The 17,569-nt window shown below is 41.6% G+C and overlaps 1 protein-coding gene across 6 annotated transcripts in view; it reads right to left on the bottom strand.

The window, feature by feature from the left end:
• The window catches only part of col14a1b (collagen, type XIV, alpha 1b), a 174,370-nt gene that overhangs the window by 93,656 nt on the left and 63,145 nt on the right, over positions 1 to 17,569 (bottom strand). For all 6 annotated transcript variants that reach the window (XM_019350851.2, XM_019350853.2, XM_019350850.2 and 3 more), the window contains 7 exons: positions 15,036 to 15,181; positions 8,343 to 8,472; positions 2,796 to 2,935; positions 2,488 to 2,614; positions 2,268 to 2,407; positions 1,201 to 1,333; positions 962 to 1,006 (listed from right to left, as the gene is read on the bottom strand). In XM_019350851.2, the coding sequence (XP_019206396.1) occupies positions 962 to 1,006; positions 1,201 to 1,333; positions 2,268 to 2,407; positions 2,488 to 2,614; positions 2,796 to 2,935; positions 8,343 to 8,472; positions 15,036 to 15,181 (861 nt within the window). The remainder of the gene's footprint in view (positions 1 to 961; positions 1,007 to 1,200; positions 1,334 to 2,267; positions 2,408 to 2,487; positions 2,615 to 2,795; positions 2,936 to 8,342; positions 8,473 to 15,035; positions 15,182 to 17,569) is intronic.

The following is a 17,569-nucleotide window of genomic DNA, read 5'->3' as shown; positions in this document are numbered from 1 at the left end:
AATGCTGCCATTTCAACACAAAACCACAAACAGTATTATCACGAGTCCTAATATTATTTACTTTATCTTTTTTCTTTATTTCTCTGATTTCTAAAAGACAATAACTGGTCTCCATTCAGACGAGATTTGTTGTACGTCTGTTCATTACGTCATTAACAGGTTAGTGACGCTTCCCGAAATCCAAACTGAGACGATCCCGGCTGGTTTGCATTTACGTTTCTTTGTCCTGTGCCAGAATAGAAAGAACCAGACATTTACTTCATATTTGCAGCTTTACTCTGTAAATCTGACGAAATAATCGAGACTGAGTAACAAACTGCATCCATAAGTAACAGTTTGGTTTTTCTATTTCGTCTGGAAAATTTCAAATTCATGAAAAATATGTGTTGCACATTTAAAAGCTAATTGGTTACTACAGTAAAAAATTGATCTTCAGGCCCACGTACTGCGTGGAGAAATGAAAACTGCCAGAATTTGAAATTCCGAGTCAGTATTTGACAGTTCCTGGAAGATTTCTGTTGCCTAAAGAATTCCCATGAGCACTCGTTAGTCTGCAGTTCCACGTGCACTTACACGGCTGCTGATTGATGAAAATCCCTCTTTTCATGCAAGTTAGAGACCATAGAAACACACCAACAGTTCAAAGGCATCTATTACCCACGTTCTTCATCAGCACAGAACCACAAACGCTGCCTCCGTGCGTTTGGTCAATCAGCATCAGCAGTTTGAAAGGTTTGAGAACTGAACATCAGGCAGTGTTTCCCATTTTCACCAGTGGCACCAGTACCAGTACCAGTGAACAGTTTCTACATTAAACTTCCGCAACACGTTGGTGGGAAAGAAGTCAAGTGAGAAATGAAAGACAAAGTCTCAGGATGACAGAGTTGATGAAGGATGAAGAAAAACGGAGACGATGGAGAGAAGAGAAAAAAGATCCAAATTCATCCCAGCCTTTAATTACCTGCTACGGTGGTGGTTGTCGTGGCAATGGTGGTTGTTTTTTCAGCTGGAAATCAAATGCAGAAATATGTCACTGATGCGACTGATTCATTAATTCACAAAGTTTAAAGGATCCTTTGATGTCTGATTCCTCTGAGTGGTTTCCAGAATAATAACAGAAAGAAGACAAACAGTCTCAGTAATAAACACAACAAACATGAAAGTGTGAAGAAATCTGTGGTTTTGTAACAATAAATTTACCGGTGGACTCCACGAGGATCACCTCATCACTCTCCAGCTCATTCCCGTAAATGGCGGCCAGGAGGACTTCGTACTCTGTCGAGGGGGTGAGGTCCTTTATCAGGTAGGTGTTGATATTCCCATTCACCAAAACCTGAAACAGAAGGACAACAAATCTGCTTTAGACCGACAGGTGACAGATACAGAGCGAGAGGGAAGAAAAAGATGTTCAAAAATGTTTCATGCTAAGAGTTTCCTGATAAAACCTCTTTCTACAAAGTACATAAAAGCAAAGTCACCGTCAGTAAAGACAAGGATCAAAAGACATACAAAGGCCAGCAAATAAGAACCAACAGGTGACTCCTCCCACAGCACGCCCTGTTTGGGGATCCGTATCTCACAGATTATCTCTCAGAGACTCACTGGTGTGACAAAGTTGACTTTTATCTGCTTTCACCTGCGCTTCTTCTCATATCTTAATGAAATCATTTGATTGGTGTTTATCAGGTTTAAAGACGTTGCCAGTCAACAATGACTACGACAAAGTCAGCACACAGTTATTAAACCTGGCTGTGTTGGCAGGAGCAGCTTCGTTCCTTAGTGCTCGTTAGTGTTTAAAAGGATCCGATCTGCTCATTTCAAGCAACATATTCTTATGGAGATGATGCAAAATAATCCTTATTTATGTGACAGTCAGACTGAGGAGTTTGGTGCAGCCCCTCAGTCTGTCCACTGCCTGGATGAAGCCATTTATCCATCGTCCTTTAAGAAGAACAGAAGGTGGTCCAGTCTTCTGTGTTCACAGTCAGACCCAAGTAGGGATCATTTGGCCATAGGAAACACTGCCAACATGTCATTATTTCAAACTCTGCCTATGTTTAATTTGAGCATTGACCAGTATAAAACTTTGTAAAGAGTTATAATGGTCATTAAGGACCAGTGACTGAATTCCATGAAAAAGCGTTTTCCGTTCTGAGAGATGACGCTTCAGAAAATCACCCAGGAAATTCAAAGATTTCCAGGTGACTTTCTTTCACCTTCTAAGCTTAAAATAAACGTATAACAGCACATAAGAAACGCATGAACACCTCATTGCTCTCGTCTCCGTCGGTGGGTGTCCAGGTGAGTCGATAAAGCACCACATCAGACGCCGGGTGACCCCAGGACACCCTGAAGCTGTCTGTGGAGATGTCACTGCTCCTCAGGTCCACTGGGTCCGGGACAGTTTCTAAACAAACGCCAACAACTCTGCTTAAAACCATTTCAGAAATACTTGTGAATATAACAATCTCTACTACAGCTTCTTACTTGTGGTGAAGCTGTCTGTCACAACCTCAGCTTGTCCTTCATCATAGACGGCAAACACACCAACAGTGTACTCCGTCAGTGATGTCAGGTTTTTTAGCAGCCAGGTTGTCACACGGCCAACATCCACCTGGAGACACAGGACCAAACCCCAATGACATTTCTTCCTCAGCGACTCTGTTTGCACAGACAGTGCACGGAGACTGGACCAATGACTCCACTGGAATTGTTAAACTTCATGGAGGAACGACAGTTTCCCAACACTTAACCACTTCCTCTCTGACGAGTTTGGACAAGCCTGATGACCTCACCTCATTGGTCTGGACTCCATTGGTTTTGACGTACATGATGCGGTACCCTTTAACCTTCCTGGAGGCGGAGTCCCATGTGATCCGGGCAGAGCTGTGATCCACCTCCGAGAAACGAAGGTTCCTCGCTGGGATCAGCGGTACTGAGGGACAGAAAGCAAACTGTAAACACAACATCTGGAAAGAAACGGCTGTGAACGGACTATAAGTTCCTCTGCCTATGGAGGATGGAATCAGCCAAAATATATATTAATCAGTTGATTAATTAAGTATGATTATTGCACATATAATGCAATATTATTATTCTGTATTTGCATTCCAATAAATTAACCTATTTATTTACCTTCACTAGTTTATATATTTTTTAGCTTAGTGTTCCTGCATTGACTTTGGGAGACTGGCAGCTTTGGTCCTCCATACTATTTTATTAAATGTGCCTTTCAGAAAATGTTCCAAAACTTTAAATCATAAAAATTGCCCAGTTGCTCATATTAGCATAGTTATAATCCCACGCTGTAAGAAAGTGTGTGTGGCCTCGGAAATGGAACATCTTTCAAACTGAACTCATACGTCGCAAAAAGACGAAGAAAGAATGAAAGAACAAAACAGCTTTATGTTCTTTATCAACAGCAGAAACATGAACACGCAAACACAGCCGAGCCTTGATGAGAGGCCTGGAATCGCGACCCCTGATAACAGCAGGTCTACCTAATTCACACTCGCACTCGTGGGGGTTTGTACAAGGGTTATTGGACTCCACTACTTTTAATTATAAAGTGGCCTGCAGCTCATTACATCACCGCACTCCCTCAGGCTCTGCCTAAATGTCCACTCTTTCTCATTTCTTCTCGCCGTCTCGGAGGTCTAAAAAATCCCCCCTGCCCTCACTTTAAAAATTCAGCCGCAGAATCTGATTCTCTCTGAGCTTTGAAACTTTTACATTTAGAATCGCTGATCTGTTTTCTTCAAAAAAAGAAAAGAAAAATAACTCTGATTGTACCCACCAGTGCTTCACCTCAATTATACCGAGGGTCAGATTAAAAACAAAGCAGCAGAAAGTGAGGCAAGAGAGAAATACCGAGTGGGCTGAAGGGAGGGAGATGCTGCCACGGCGTTTGCACCGGGGTATCCCAGGGTCACAACAGCAATGAGCAAAAAGCAAATTAAAAAAGTTTAAGGACAGGTAAGTCGCTAAAGTTTCCAAACGTCTACATATAAGAGTATTACGACACCCATATAGATGACGCTACAGCTCAGGGCTGTCTCTGCAGCTGGCAGCTTTGCTCAACACCCATACAACTCTAGTGTTGCTTTCACTGACAGCTCAGCCAATCAGAGCTTTCAACACTATTATAACAGCTCTGATGAAGTCTCATTAAAAGGATCAGCAATACAGAAAGTGTGCTCCTTTATTTAATTTGATTAGGGGTTCCAGACTAGGCAGTGAAAGGTGGAACCCATCTTATTTAAAGCTCTGACATCAAGGTTCTGCTGTTTTGCTCACTTTTGAGTTTGTAGTATCATCGTACCAAGATCAAACCATGTGGCTCTGGACCAGGGGTGGGCAACTCCAGGCCTCATGGGCCGGTGTCCTGCAGGTTTAAGTTCTCACCCTGGGTCAACACACCTCAATCAAATGATTAGTTCATTACCAGCCCTCTGGAGAACTTCAAGACATGCTGAGGACGTCATTTAGCCGATCAAGGACACATCTAAAACCTGCAGGACACCAGCTCTCGAGGCCTGGAGTTCCCCCACCCCTGCTCTAGAGCCCTGATGGCCATGGCCAAAAAACCTCACCTAGAAATTTTCTAGGCGTCCTGGCCAAATGTCTGATTCACCTTAACTGACTCCTTTCGATTTGGAGGAGTAGTGGCTCTACTCCAAGCACCTGACCAAGCCACTTAGCACATTTCTAAGGGACACCCAGGACACCCTGTTTCTGTCTCTTGTATTCATGATTTAATTCTTTCAGTCACTACCTTGAGCTCGTGGCCAAAGCTGAGGGTAGGAACAAAGCTTGACTTTCTTTACCACAGCAGACCAAGAAAACCTCTGCATCCCCACTAACACTGCTGCAATCTTTCTGTCAATCTCTCACCCGACTCTCGCCCCACTCATGAACAAGACCCTGAAATAGTTAAACTCCTCCATTTGGGATGGCGACTCTTCCCCGACCTGCAGTGGGAACTCCCTTTTCAGGGTGAGAACCATGGTATCAGCCTTGGAAGTGCTAATTCTCATCCCAGCTACTTCTCTTTCGACTGTAAGCTGATCCAGTGCAAGGTGGAGGTCACTGCCCGATGAAGCCAGAAGAACCCCAGCATCTGTGAAGAGCACTAATAAGCTCCTGAGGGCACCAAAGCAGAAAACTCCCAGCGCTTGTCTATGTCTACGTCTTCTGTCCATAAAGTTAACACAGTCTCACTTACTTCCAGCAACACACCCTCTGAAGCAACGAGACGCATTCAAGAACCCCAGTGTTTTACAACGGCATCTGCAAGTAACTCTGTTGGCATCAGAGTGTGAGCATATACAATTTGAATGTGTCTGCACATATATGCATTGGAATCAAGCCGGCAACAACAAAAAAAGCTCCTGCTGCCCAAAAAGAAAGTTGACATTTTTCAGTGAACATACAGTTAAACATCAGGCCTTTTGAAATAATGTGTTCTGGAGATAATAAAGACCCACAGATGGAACAGGCAAAAGAAAAAACACAATAAAATCCCATAACAGTCATACACCAGTCGTGGTTTGGGTTGAAGGTAACACCATGCTTAATAACTGAATTCTGCATCATACCACATCATGTCCAAGAATGCGTGAAGACAAAGTGAAGCCATGTTTCTGAGAGCTAAAGGGACCAATCACAGGCGTGAAAAAACATCAGAAATCACAAACAAACAAAAAAAGGAAATGGATGGATACAGACTGGCCAAGTCAAACTGGAGATTTGCATGTCATTAAAAAGTTGTGTGGGAAGCACAAGAAAACCCTCCAACATCTGCCAGCTTCTGTAGAGCAATTCTTGTTTCTGAGTGTGGCCATTTCCACAGAGGAATATTCTGGTTTTTATTGTAGCTAAATTATTGAAAAAAAAACTACTTTTCCTTTTGAAATCCTTTCTTATATAAACGGGATCAAGTGTTTGCAAGTCCCTCATGACATGTATAACCTCTGCAAGCACACACACTTACAGCTACAGTTAAATAACAAACAACCAATGAAAAAAACAATTCAAAATCAAATCTGCATAGTGTGGTCTCACGATCTGCTTCTGGTTGTAAAACCACAAAGTGGGAAGATGTGTAAAACTCTCTGTAGTCTGATTTTGTATGAGTCTTTATCTTTAATCTCCATCATGCTCCTTCAAAGCAAAAGAAATCCAATCCATTTGCATGTGCAATGGCCTCGTTTCACTGCAGTGATCATTAAAGTACATTTTGTCTTAACAATGGAAGAAACGACAGTTAAATGATGAGAGGAAATGAGGGATGAGAGGCCTCTGATGACACAGAGAGGCAGACTGAATGAATACGAACAAGCTCGCTGAGTGAAAAGCACATCACGACCATCATTCGCATCATGTGGTGTGCAGCTAACGAGGAACCTCGTTTTTATAACGCAGAAGGAATATTTCAGGGAACGGGGCTGATACAAAGACGATGACCAAAACATAATGTGTCCCATCTTCATTCAAGGGCATTAACTCCTGCCTGCATGGAACAATAAAAGTTATTTTATTCTGAAAATGTATTTGACAGAAACCCTAATCCCCCCACCCGCCCCCTCTTCTGACCCGCATCCAAAGCCTTACACACACCATAAAGACATAAACATGCCCTGACTTAAAGCCGCAGGCCTCAAACCTTAAAGGAAACTTCATAAAATGTTAATTAGTGAGCACGGTGGGGATTTAGGGTGGGCGGAGCGCCGAGTTACTCTCATCAAAACTCTAAAGAATGACAGTGAGGTGCAGAAAATAGCTGGAATAAGGGAGTCAAAGTCGGCGCCATGTAGAGAGTTTGGCATTGCGGGCTGCTAGTTTTTGTCAGGAGCAGGATACGTGTTGGGACAGGACGTCGGCATGCTGCAGCCGTCTGGGAAGAAACTATGAGCAAACACTCGGCAAATGAAAAGCAAATATGTCTGCGGCAGCTGATCCCTCTGATTAGAAAACACATAAAAAAGATAATGAAAGAAATTAGCTGATAAAGGGTTTGGAGGTTTGTACATGGAGGATGTAGGTTTAAGTACTTGGAGATGTGGTTTCCTCCTGATCAGACAGCTGAGAGTTAATGTCCTGAGGAAAATGAAAAATGTGCTGGCTGCTTTCAGAGATGAGAACAGCAGTGACTCCAGTTCAAGGGTCACAGAACCTGCCAGGGATTTAATGAAATTGAATTTCACCAACAGTTAGTAAAGCATATTGATGTGCGGCCTTATATTTCTATTTCTGCGAGGACCGGTTTGACTTTCTTTCAGATCTCAACTCCAAGGACATTAAAAGAAGATGAGGACACTTTGTGAAAATTTTGTGGCTGCTCCTCATTTTAAAACCGTATCCGGCTGTAATATGTGAAGGATTACAAAGTCCGTGGAATATTTTTGATATCTTGTGTCTTTAAAAAAATATTTGCATGCTTAAATATTTAGTGAAATTGTTTATGCAGCCACGACTCAGCTTCTTTACACTTGAAGCTCCTAAACTGTGATGCTGATATTTGTATGACGTCCACATTGTTGTTACATAACTGTGGTGATCAGAGCAACACTTAGTTTTAATGGATTTATTTTTCAGCCAGAGTTTGAGGTGGATCCATGTCGTTCAGTCTAGAATCAGCCAAAGTTTAATGGCTGCCAACAGGACAAGTCCAACCAGGCAAAAGGCTTCAGCTGCATGGTAACCATGGACTGTATATGAAGCATAAATGTAGCCACTCTGTCATTACTGACTGGTTCGGACGCCTGTTTTGAAGGTTCAACCAAAGCTTTACAGGTGACAATGTTCTGGAGACCTAAAAGTGTTATTAGCAAATCCTAGAAAGCTCGTATATTATGAATGTTAATCACCTCATAAACATAAACAGGAAATACAACAACTTTATCACACCAGTCAGCCACAGCAATCCATGTTGTTTATCAGATAATTCCATTAAAAAAAAGCTACTAATGGGACCAAAAACACAAACAGTGGCCATGAGGAACAACTCCTATTAGCTAAGGTGGCACCAGTGTGATCAAGTGATGCTCATATTTAAGCATTAGTACATTTTACACAGATAACTTATAAAATAAATAAATCACCACATGTACAGTTGCTACTAAGAAACAAACTAGCTACAGAGGGCAGCATGGGTTCCTGCTGCAGGTGGTAAGCATGTGTATCTGCTGTAAAGTTGGACATTTCAACATGAGACTCTTTAGCACACTGAAGATTTTGGCTTTTCCTTTGGCTCCATTTTTCAGCTACTGGCTGCTAACAACAAATCAGAGGAATATTTGAGTCATTTGATGGTGGGAGTGTTTTGCATGTGTCAGACTTACATGTGGTCTGCTGGCTGGTCATGGGGTCACTGGCGTCCTCCCCGTACATGGCGTAAACTGTCACCGTGTACTCAGTAGCTGGAGTCAATCCTTCCAGCTCCACCTCAGTCACCGAGTCATCCACCTTCACCTGCACACACACACAGCAGGTATGTGCGTTTAGCATAGACACAGAGACTTTCTAGTAGAGCCTTTAAATCTCTGTCTTGTCAGTGGATTTCATCCAGTCGTTTATCCGCCCTGTTATTCATCTCTCTGCACGTCTACTCTTCTATCATCAGCAGTCCCGTCCAGGCAAGCAGAGAATTAAAGTGTGATTGCATGAGATGATTTCTGAATATGGAGATCTTCTTTTACATTAAACAGGAGGGTTAATCAGGCTCTTATAGTATGTCCCACATCTACTGAGCTGAAACTCAGAACAAAGGAAGATGATGAAACTCTGTGTTTGGAGGACCGCAGTGGTCGATTTCAAAATGTGAGAAAAACATCAGTTGTTTTTTGCTTTGCAGCTGTAGCTTGTTTACTTAGCCGAAACAGACCTTTCTGTCCCCACAGAGGCCGATTTCCTTCATCTTTATCGCCAACACAGAACTCAACGAGTCTGCAGCTGCTTACACAGCGTGCCCACAAATATTCAACTTCACCATCACTTATTCTGCCAAACATAAACTGGATGCAGACATAATACAACAAATGGCTTTTCTTGTTTCCTTAGAGAACTACAACGTACAGCAGGAACAATCTGCCAGTAGGTTTGGTATACAACATGATCAATAATTACTGTTAATACTTTAACAGGTTTTTGTTTTTTTTTTACTTCATTTAAGAATGTTTCCACCTTATGTTTTGGCCTAAGATGTAACAGAGTTAAATAACTAAAGGCTTGATCTCCGTTTTTGTATCCTGAGACAATTTTCTGAATAGACTCTAACCGCCGAGCTTTGGGACGCCCCTGCCTTTCTCACACTGAAGTAGGAATTTCAATCAGAATCAGAGCTGCTGCAATCAGATAGGATGGCTTAAAGAGGACCTGCTCTGCTTGTTTCTCACTTCATATTTTTATTCTTGGATTCTATCAAAGCGACTCTGCATCCTTAAAAAATCCTTATTCCTTTACAGGGCCTCGGTGCAGCCATACTTTGGCGATTTTAGATGCTCTTCTTTGAAGACCAACTAATGTAGACTGAAGCCGGAGCTGCTACATGTCCACATCTTACTACTTTAAATTCTGGCTCGGTTTGATATGAGCATCCACCATCATTACAGGACATGTATTACAAAATAAAGCATGTTTTATTTTGTGTTTTTAGCAGAATGTGACCTATTTAATCAGCTGACTTTTTTTCATTTTTCTCTGTTTTCTGTGATAAACACGGTAAAAGACTTCAGGTCATAAATTTTCTAAGTAGCGTGGCACACAGGAGGAATTTCTTAACCCTGTTTCTTGTCTTTGATGCAGAGGAAGGAAATACAGTTTCCTTTTCTGTGCACATGACCTACATAACCATCAACAATCAAAATGGGTCTACATTGAATTTTACTTAAATAAAGGTCACTGCCCCTTTGCTCCTGTTGAAACTAGAGATGTAATATCGTAATATCGGATCGGTCTGATACTGACCTAAATTACTGGATCGGATATCGGCGAGAAATAAAAAATGTAATCCGATCCATTAAATATCAAAAAAGCAGCTCACAAAACTTGCGACACGGCGTAACTCGGCTCATAACCGTAGCACGTCGGAGCAGTGAGCTCACGTGATAGAGCGGCTGTGTGTATTTGTAGCCTCGCTACCAAACCAGCATTTCATCTCTGAGGAAGTTATCCCAGAGAGAAGTAAAGCAAGTGTGTAAGTTCATCTCTGAATGTTTGTAAAGCGTTCCCATGTTAAGCTTAACAACCGATATATGGAGCGACTGCCTCTCTCTCTCCCTCTCCTGCTGCTACTTCATGAAACTGATCAATGATCAGCTGATCGGCTTTTCTGTCGCGAGTCCGTCTCTCTTCTTTGTTTTTGGCCCACTTTGCACCAGAAAGAGGAAACCAGCGGCTGAACAACAGCAGCACGTTTAAGCTTGATAAGCTGTTGTTAGAATGTATTTAATATTACTTTCTACACCAGGATCCTTTTCTACGTAGCTGACGGCTGGTAACTGTGCAGGGGCGGATCTAGCAAAGTGTAGCCAGGGGGGCCGATAGGGCATGAACAGGGAAAAGGGGGCACAAAGACATACTTTTCTTTCTTATTCTCATTTAAAATGTCTAGCTTTTAATAAATAATTATCTGAATCTTACACCCAAAGTTTTAATCTGATGTAAAATATATAGAAGTCCATTACTGTATATAGTAACTGTTAAGTCTAATATACCCTAGTAAGCTATAGTACTTTTTCCTTTGGGAAGGTACCATCTGTGCAGTCTGCAATTCTGTTGAAGAAAGATGTTGAATCTATTTAATTATTCTTGAAAAATAATTTATTTCTGTGCATTTTTTTTTTCACACTGCATCAAATTAAAGTTGATTACGTCGATTAAGCATCATGAGGTGTAGGGTGGGGGGTGGTTGATATCGGTATCGGTATCAGACATAAAATGTCCGATACCGATACCATAAATCTGAATATCTGCCAATACCGATATGAATCCGATATAGTGTGTTTTTTAATCAATAAAACTGTTTTTTTTAATATCTTGCTGCATTTTGTATAAGTTCATACTCAAATTTAAATAAACAACAACACTAAAGCTATTCTGTTATACCTGTATGTAAAAAATACACTGCACCCAAAATATTTCATAGTTCAGCAACACTGATCAATCTAATAAACTTAAACCTGCTCCATCCTCCCTATTCTGGTATTTTAAAGAGTACTTAGCAGAAATATTAAGCAACCTAACTAATAGGGTTGCAAACTCCCAGCAAAAGAAAATAGGGAACCACCCCCCACCCTCCACCTCATGATGCTTAATCGATGTAATCAACTTTAATTTGATGCAGGGTGAAAAAAAAATGCACAGAAATAAATTATTTTTCAAGAATAATTAAATAGATTCAACATCTTTCTTCTACAGAATTGCAGACTGCACAGATGGTACCTTCCCAAAGGAAAAAGTACTATAGCTTACTCGGGTATATTAGACTTAACAGTTACTATATACAGTAATGGACTTCTATACATTTTACATCAGATTAAAACTTTGGGTGTAAGATTCAGATAATTATTTATTAAAAGCTAGACATTTTAAATGAGAATAAGAAAGAAAAGTATGTCTTTGTGCCCCCTTTTCCCTGTTCATGCCCTATCGGCCCTCCTGGCTACACTTTGCTAGATCCGCCCCTGCACAGTTACCAGCCGTCAGCTGCGTAGAAAAGGATCCTGGTGTAGAAAGTAATATTAAATACATTCTAACAACAGCTTATCAAGCTTAAACGTGCTGCTGTTGTTCAGCCGCTGGTTTCATCTTTCTGGTGCAAAGTGGGCCAAAAACAAAGAAGAGAGACGGACTCGCGACAGAAAAGCCGATCAGCTGATCATTAAGCAGTTTCATGATTTAAGTAGCAGCAGGAGAGGGAGGGAGAGAGGCAGTCGCTCCATATATCGGTTGTTAAGCTTAACGTGGGAACGCTTTACAAACATTCAGAGATGAACTTACACACTTGCTTTACTTCTCTCTGGGATAACTTCCTCGGAGATGAAATGCTGGTTTGGTAGCGAGGCTACAAATACACACAGCCGCTCTATCAGGTGAGCGCACTGCTGCGATGTGCTACGGTTATGAGCCGAGTTACGCCGTGTCGGAAGTTTTGTGAGGTGTTTTTTTGATATTTAATGGATCGGATTACATTTTTTATTTCCCTCCGATATCTGATCCAGTAATTTACGTCAGTATCGGACCGATACGTAATATCGGATCGGTCCATCTCTAGTTGAAACACGACATTATTCTCTATCACCGCCTTTAAACATCATCTCATCCTTTTGTTTTCATTTACCCAGCAGAGTCCAACCCTTCTTAGATAAGCACACAGTCATATTTGTGCTGTGTGGTTATGTGTGGAGTTTCCTCCGTTCCTGACTCAGAGCAGGTGGAGTGTGCATCGGTGTAGACTCTGAGTTGGCAGGCTTCATCACTCACTTCCACTTGTACTTGATGTGGGTGTAGGGGCCGGATTGGACCCGGGCGGATGCACTGGCATGAGCTGAAGCATTTCTTGCTCGACAAGAAAGCCATTTTGTTACGTGCACCAAATTCATGTAACTGTTGTTTTTGTTTGGCGTGGACACATTTAGCAGCTTCGGGGACCATTGGAGTCACATCCTGCTGTAAGATCTACCTCTTGTTCATATTTGTGCTCGTCCTTTCTCTCCCTCGGGTTCAATCTGTGCAGACCTACACTGGGTCCCTGTTTGAATGAAAGCACTTTTCTAGTCAAACTGGGCTGGATTTGAGGCTGGCTTTGGCCCAGACAAGTCCCCACACGGCCCATAAGTGGAAGCCACACGAGGACGAGCCAGCCAAGCCTGGGCTCTGACAGGAGTGCCTTAGAGCCAGGCTTATCCTCACCACTGGAAAGCATCCATCCTGATTCTAAATTCCTTCCTAAATTGTTTTTATTGCTTTCTGCCTGGAGGGGAATGTGACGGTAGGCATAATGAGGTCTAACGGGAGAAGGAGGGATAAGGACGGCTGCCTGTGCCCTTCATACCTCTCCTCCTCTCCTTTGAATGTCTCGTCTTCCTTAACTACTGAATTTACCTGCAAAAGATCTCCATGTTCCAGTCTGTCCTGCTGTTTGCTTTTAATGTGTCCTTTCCGATCAGTGCTGGTCTTTGTATGCGTGCGTGTTTCGCTTTGAAGTGTTATTCAGTCTTTCAAGGTGTAATTGATGCTTTGGTTGTGTTTTGTCCTCTAATTGGTCACAGTTTTTAAAGATATATTACTGTGACTCAGAGGGTGGCTGCACTTGTTTGACTCATGCATGGTGGGGACACTGAAGGGGGGCTCAGGATCAGCCATGCTGTTTATTAGAGTGACTTAAAAACTCTCTACTGCCACCGCTTTCTCTAATATTATCTGATATTTCTGGTACATTTTTTTAGCCGTTTGCTTCTATCCCGCTTCCTCTGTTTCCTTCCTGAGAATCACAGTATAATAAACTATAAAGCACGCTGTGTCAAACATACAGAATATGAAGAAAAATAACAGAAACGGCACATGAAAGCAGACGTTTACTTTGAAGCAACTCAATTATAATTACAAAGACATCTAAGAAGGTCAACTTTATTCAGCTGAATGCTAATTAGCAGTCTGTCAGCTCCGACAGTCACCGTCTTTAATAGACTATTTCAAAGCAAATTCAGGTGGATTTCCTACGACCACCGAAGACAAAAATGCCAAACAACAAGCAAAACCACAGACAAAAAGTCAGCAGGCGCAGAAAGCCTCTGTTATGCAAATGTCCAACAATATCCTGTGATTTTTCTCCGAAGTCAAATTGTGAGATGTAACTGAATGATCCTGAGCTGCTGATTACATTCAGTCCATTTCTGCTCAAACCTGCAGGTATTTGAAGTTCTAGTTCAAGTTTTTTGATTCATGTTCACTCTAACAAAAGACTATTCATCACACCAGAAACCTGAATGCTGGCTTATTGGTTATAGCGAACCACAATGACATCCATGACACCATCTGATGTTAATGCTAACACTGTTAGACTGATGTGTAGGACAATATGAAAAGTGCTTCCATAAAGTATACGATGTGCAGTCATACACTACGGTTACTCTGTTCAATTAAAAGTGCCTGAATTTAAATTGGTTGATCTCTCCTTCAGGGTCGTCTCCTTCTGCACCACAGGACCACTTCCAGTCCGGGTGCTAGTTTTTTAGCTTGCTCCAGGACTTCTTGTTCTGACCGCTTGCACTTAGACTTCAAACTTCCACAAAGAGCAAATATCAACTCTTCCATCACAGCTGACCTTCATGTTGAGAATACTCTGCTGATGAGAGCTGGGTCTTTATCTATAACTCAGTGACCAACGAGCAGCCTTTATTGGATGATGCCAAAGTGTCCAAGCCTGAGAGCGGCACATCAGGTGAGCACCGTGACCTGGAGCAGGGGAGTCGTTTCTGTAGCTTTTTCTTCAATATTCAAAGTATCAAAATCAAGAATTCAGCTCATGTTTTCAGATAAACAATGTTGAGTTGTAAGATGTAAAATATTCAGACTGGCACAAATTAAAAACCATATTTTTCAGCCAATTTTTGCTTCCCACTCAGATTACAGCCTGATTAAAATCTCTGTCAGCAGTTTGACTCTCGTTTCTTGAAACATGCATTAATTGATGAGGTCACTTGGACTTCATCAATTGATAAACAAGGCAGGAGTTCAGTTACCTTTACAAAGTTTTGAACACTATATTTGTATGGCTTTTAAAATGACATAAAATGAAGTAGGAGATATTTTACTTGGATCAGAGTTTAAAGTAGACCTGTGAGGAATTTCATCTGATGTAAAGAAATTTGATTTGTTTTGGAAAAGGAGCTGAAGCCCAGCAGAGAGCACCCTGCTCTGAATCATACAGCTCATTTAGTGTTGGTGTTTTCATTATTTAGTTTACCTGCTGAAATGCTGCAGGTTTTCTCTGCCTCACATTTACTCTCATTGCACACGAGCACACTCCTCACCTCCTTCTCATCTGAAGCGTCCTCCTCAGTCAGCGGGGCGTACAGGATCATGTACCCAGAAGCCCCAGCGGCGGCCTTCCAGCGGACCCGCATAGTGCTGTGAGTAATATCAAACAACTCCAGGTTGTTCACCGTGGGCAGGGCCACTGTCGGACACAAGCACAGGGTTTGGATGAGGGCCTTTCTTCCTTTGACACATTTACTTTTAACCAATAAGGAAGTGTAGCTGATTAAATCTTACCTAAAATGGTAATCTGGCACTTTTACACTAACCTGACACTAACCTACTGTTTTGGACAGTCCAGACAAGTCCTGAAAATTCACATTTCATAGAAAACTCGCCCTTTCCAAAGATTAAGGAATTTGCAATCCTACAGCTCTCCTGCAGCAAAAGAAGTAAATTAGGTCTTGTAAGTTCATGCATGATTAAACAGAAATCCAAATCTTCTTTGATGTATTTTAAACAGTAATGCACAACGTCAGGGTTGTTAAAAACAGCAGTACCAAGAACATGCAGACTGGTTATTCAGGGGTCACTGTCCAGCACGGCAATGAGCCAAAACAGATTTAACTAGAAAAGAGATTTATGAGATTTACAATCAGGTCCTTAAGTTTTGGGCCGATGGCAGATTTGATGTAATTTTGCCTCGGCAAACCACCACAGTGTACTTTAAGTCAAGCAATTGATATGTGATTGAAATGGAGGCCTTCAAGGGGGATAACAAAACCACTGGGATTACCTGTTAAGGAATTCCAGTTATTTTTATACACGGTCCATGGATATCACTACATGCAATTTCCTCTGCTCAGCTCTGCCGGCTGCCTTCAGTTGCTGCTCGTTTGTGGGTCTTTGTTTTGTCTTCAGATCACTGACTTGGCCATTGAAGGATGTCCCATTTCTTTGCATTGGGAAACTCTTGGGTTACCTTTGCAGTTTGCTTTAGGTCATTATCCACGTTCACTGTAATGTGGTGTCTGATCAGTTTTATGTATTTGGCTGAATAGAAGCAGAGTTTGTAGATCTGTATACTTCTGAATTCATCCTGATACTTCTATCATCAATAATCACTAGTGGCCTGTTGCAGCCATGCTTTCTCATATCATAACACTGTCTCCACTATGTCTGTGAGATGATGTGATATGGCTCAGATCATGAGGTTTTTTTCTCTTCGTATCATTCTAGTACAAGTTAGTCTTGTTTTCATCTGTCCAGTGGTTTTCTCCAGAACTCTGCACACTCTTTAGATCTTTTCTGACAAATTCTTCTTGAGTATAATTAGTGGTTTGCCTCTTGTTGTAAACTCTCTATAGTTTCTTTCGTGGGGGTGTTTTTGGATTGCAGACCTTTAAAATCATTTAGCTACCTCCCCAAAGTCTTCTTGACTTGGTTAGATGGGACAAATAATTCTGCAATCATCCAGCTGGTTATCTTGGTTTTTCAGTTTAATGATGACCCTTATAATAATTTTGTTTTCATGTTTATCTTGCCTTTATGTTTTCATGCTTTGGATTTTTTATGTTCTTTTATCTTTAGAAAGTTGATAGTTACAAGTTTTTAACAGTCCCAGATTTATATGCATATATGTGTATAGATATGTATTTTGTGTTATACAGGCTATTGTGTAGGCCATTTGCACAAGTAGGTGTTGTGAGCATCACCAGTGGTGTAAAGTTAAGCCTCCTCTACTGCTGGTGTTAGAGGTCGGCACCCCAGCAGTGTAGAATAACCAAAACCTATTAGTGAGGGTGAGTAGCACTATAAAGTTTAACTTCAAAACTTCTCCAGACATGACTCGATATATTAGTACCTCAACCCACTCGTCTGCCTAACTGTACATTATTCAAAATAGAAACCCTTCTATATGCCATTTGAGAAACGAGTTATTTCAGGTGGTGGGAACAAACAGCTGATAGGACTGCTTTGTGGGAGGACTTGATTTTACATTTTATATTTCAGTGACAACTGAAAAACACGATCTTGCTCAAATAAAGTCTACAGATAGTTTTAGAGCTCATGCATTTTTTTCCTTTTAGCTTCAGCAAATTCAAAAAATAATGAAACGTCAACAAAGCAAAGGTGTGGTTTCATGAAATCTGATATATTTCAGACTCAGACAGCATGAGCAAAGTCCTCACTTATTGCTTTGATAAATGTTTCACTTTTGTACCTCAAACCCCCAAATCAATTAGTACCTAGCATCATGTTTAATTTGCTGCCTTAAGCAGACAGTGCAGCAGGGCAGAAGTGGCAGCTTCTAGCAAACAGCCACACCACATTAACTTTGCTGCAAGGTCAGCTTGTGACTTTGCATTCATCCTCGACCAACAGGGAGGAATCCCCTGTCATTCGTCAGCCAACGCCAGGTCGAAAGAGGTCAGAGAATCCAGCCAGGCTCTGGCTCGGAGTACACATGTCAGCGCGAGGCCTCAGGCAATACCACCAGAATTAGAGCTCACCACAGGCATCCTGTCAGAGGAGGATCAGGCCACCAATAAATAATGAAACACCTGTGTAGCTTTTATGGCCCAAATTC

This window comes from Oreochromis niloticus, linkage group LG22 (genome assembly GCF_001858045.2).
Source record: "Oreochromis niloticus isolate F11D_XX linkage group LG22, O_niloticus_UMD_NMBU, whole genome shotgun sequence".
Classification (NCBI taxonomy): Eukaryota; Metazoa; Chordata; class Actinopteri; order Cichliformes; family Cichlidae; genus Oreochromis; species Oreochromis niloticus.
The sequence above is the reverse complement of the archived record's forward strand: the minus strand, read 5'-3'. Positions and strand labels throughout refer to the sequence as shown.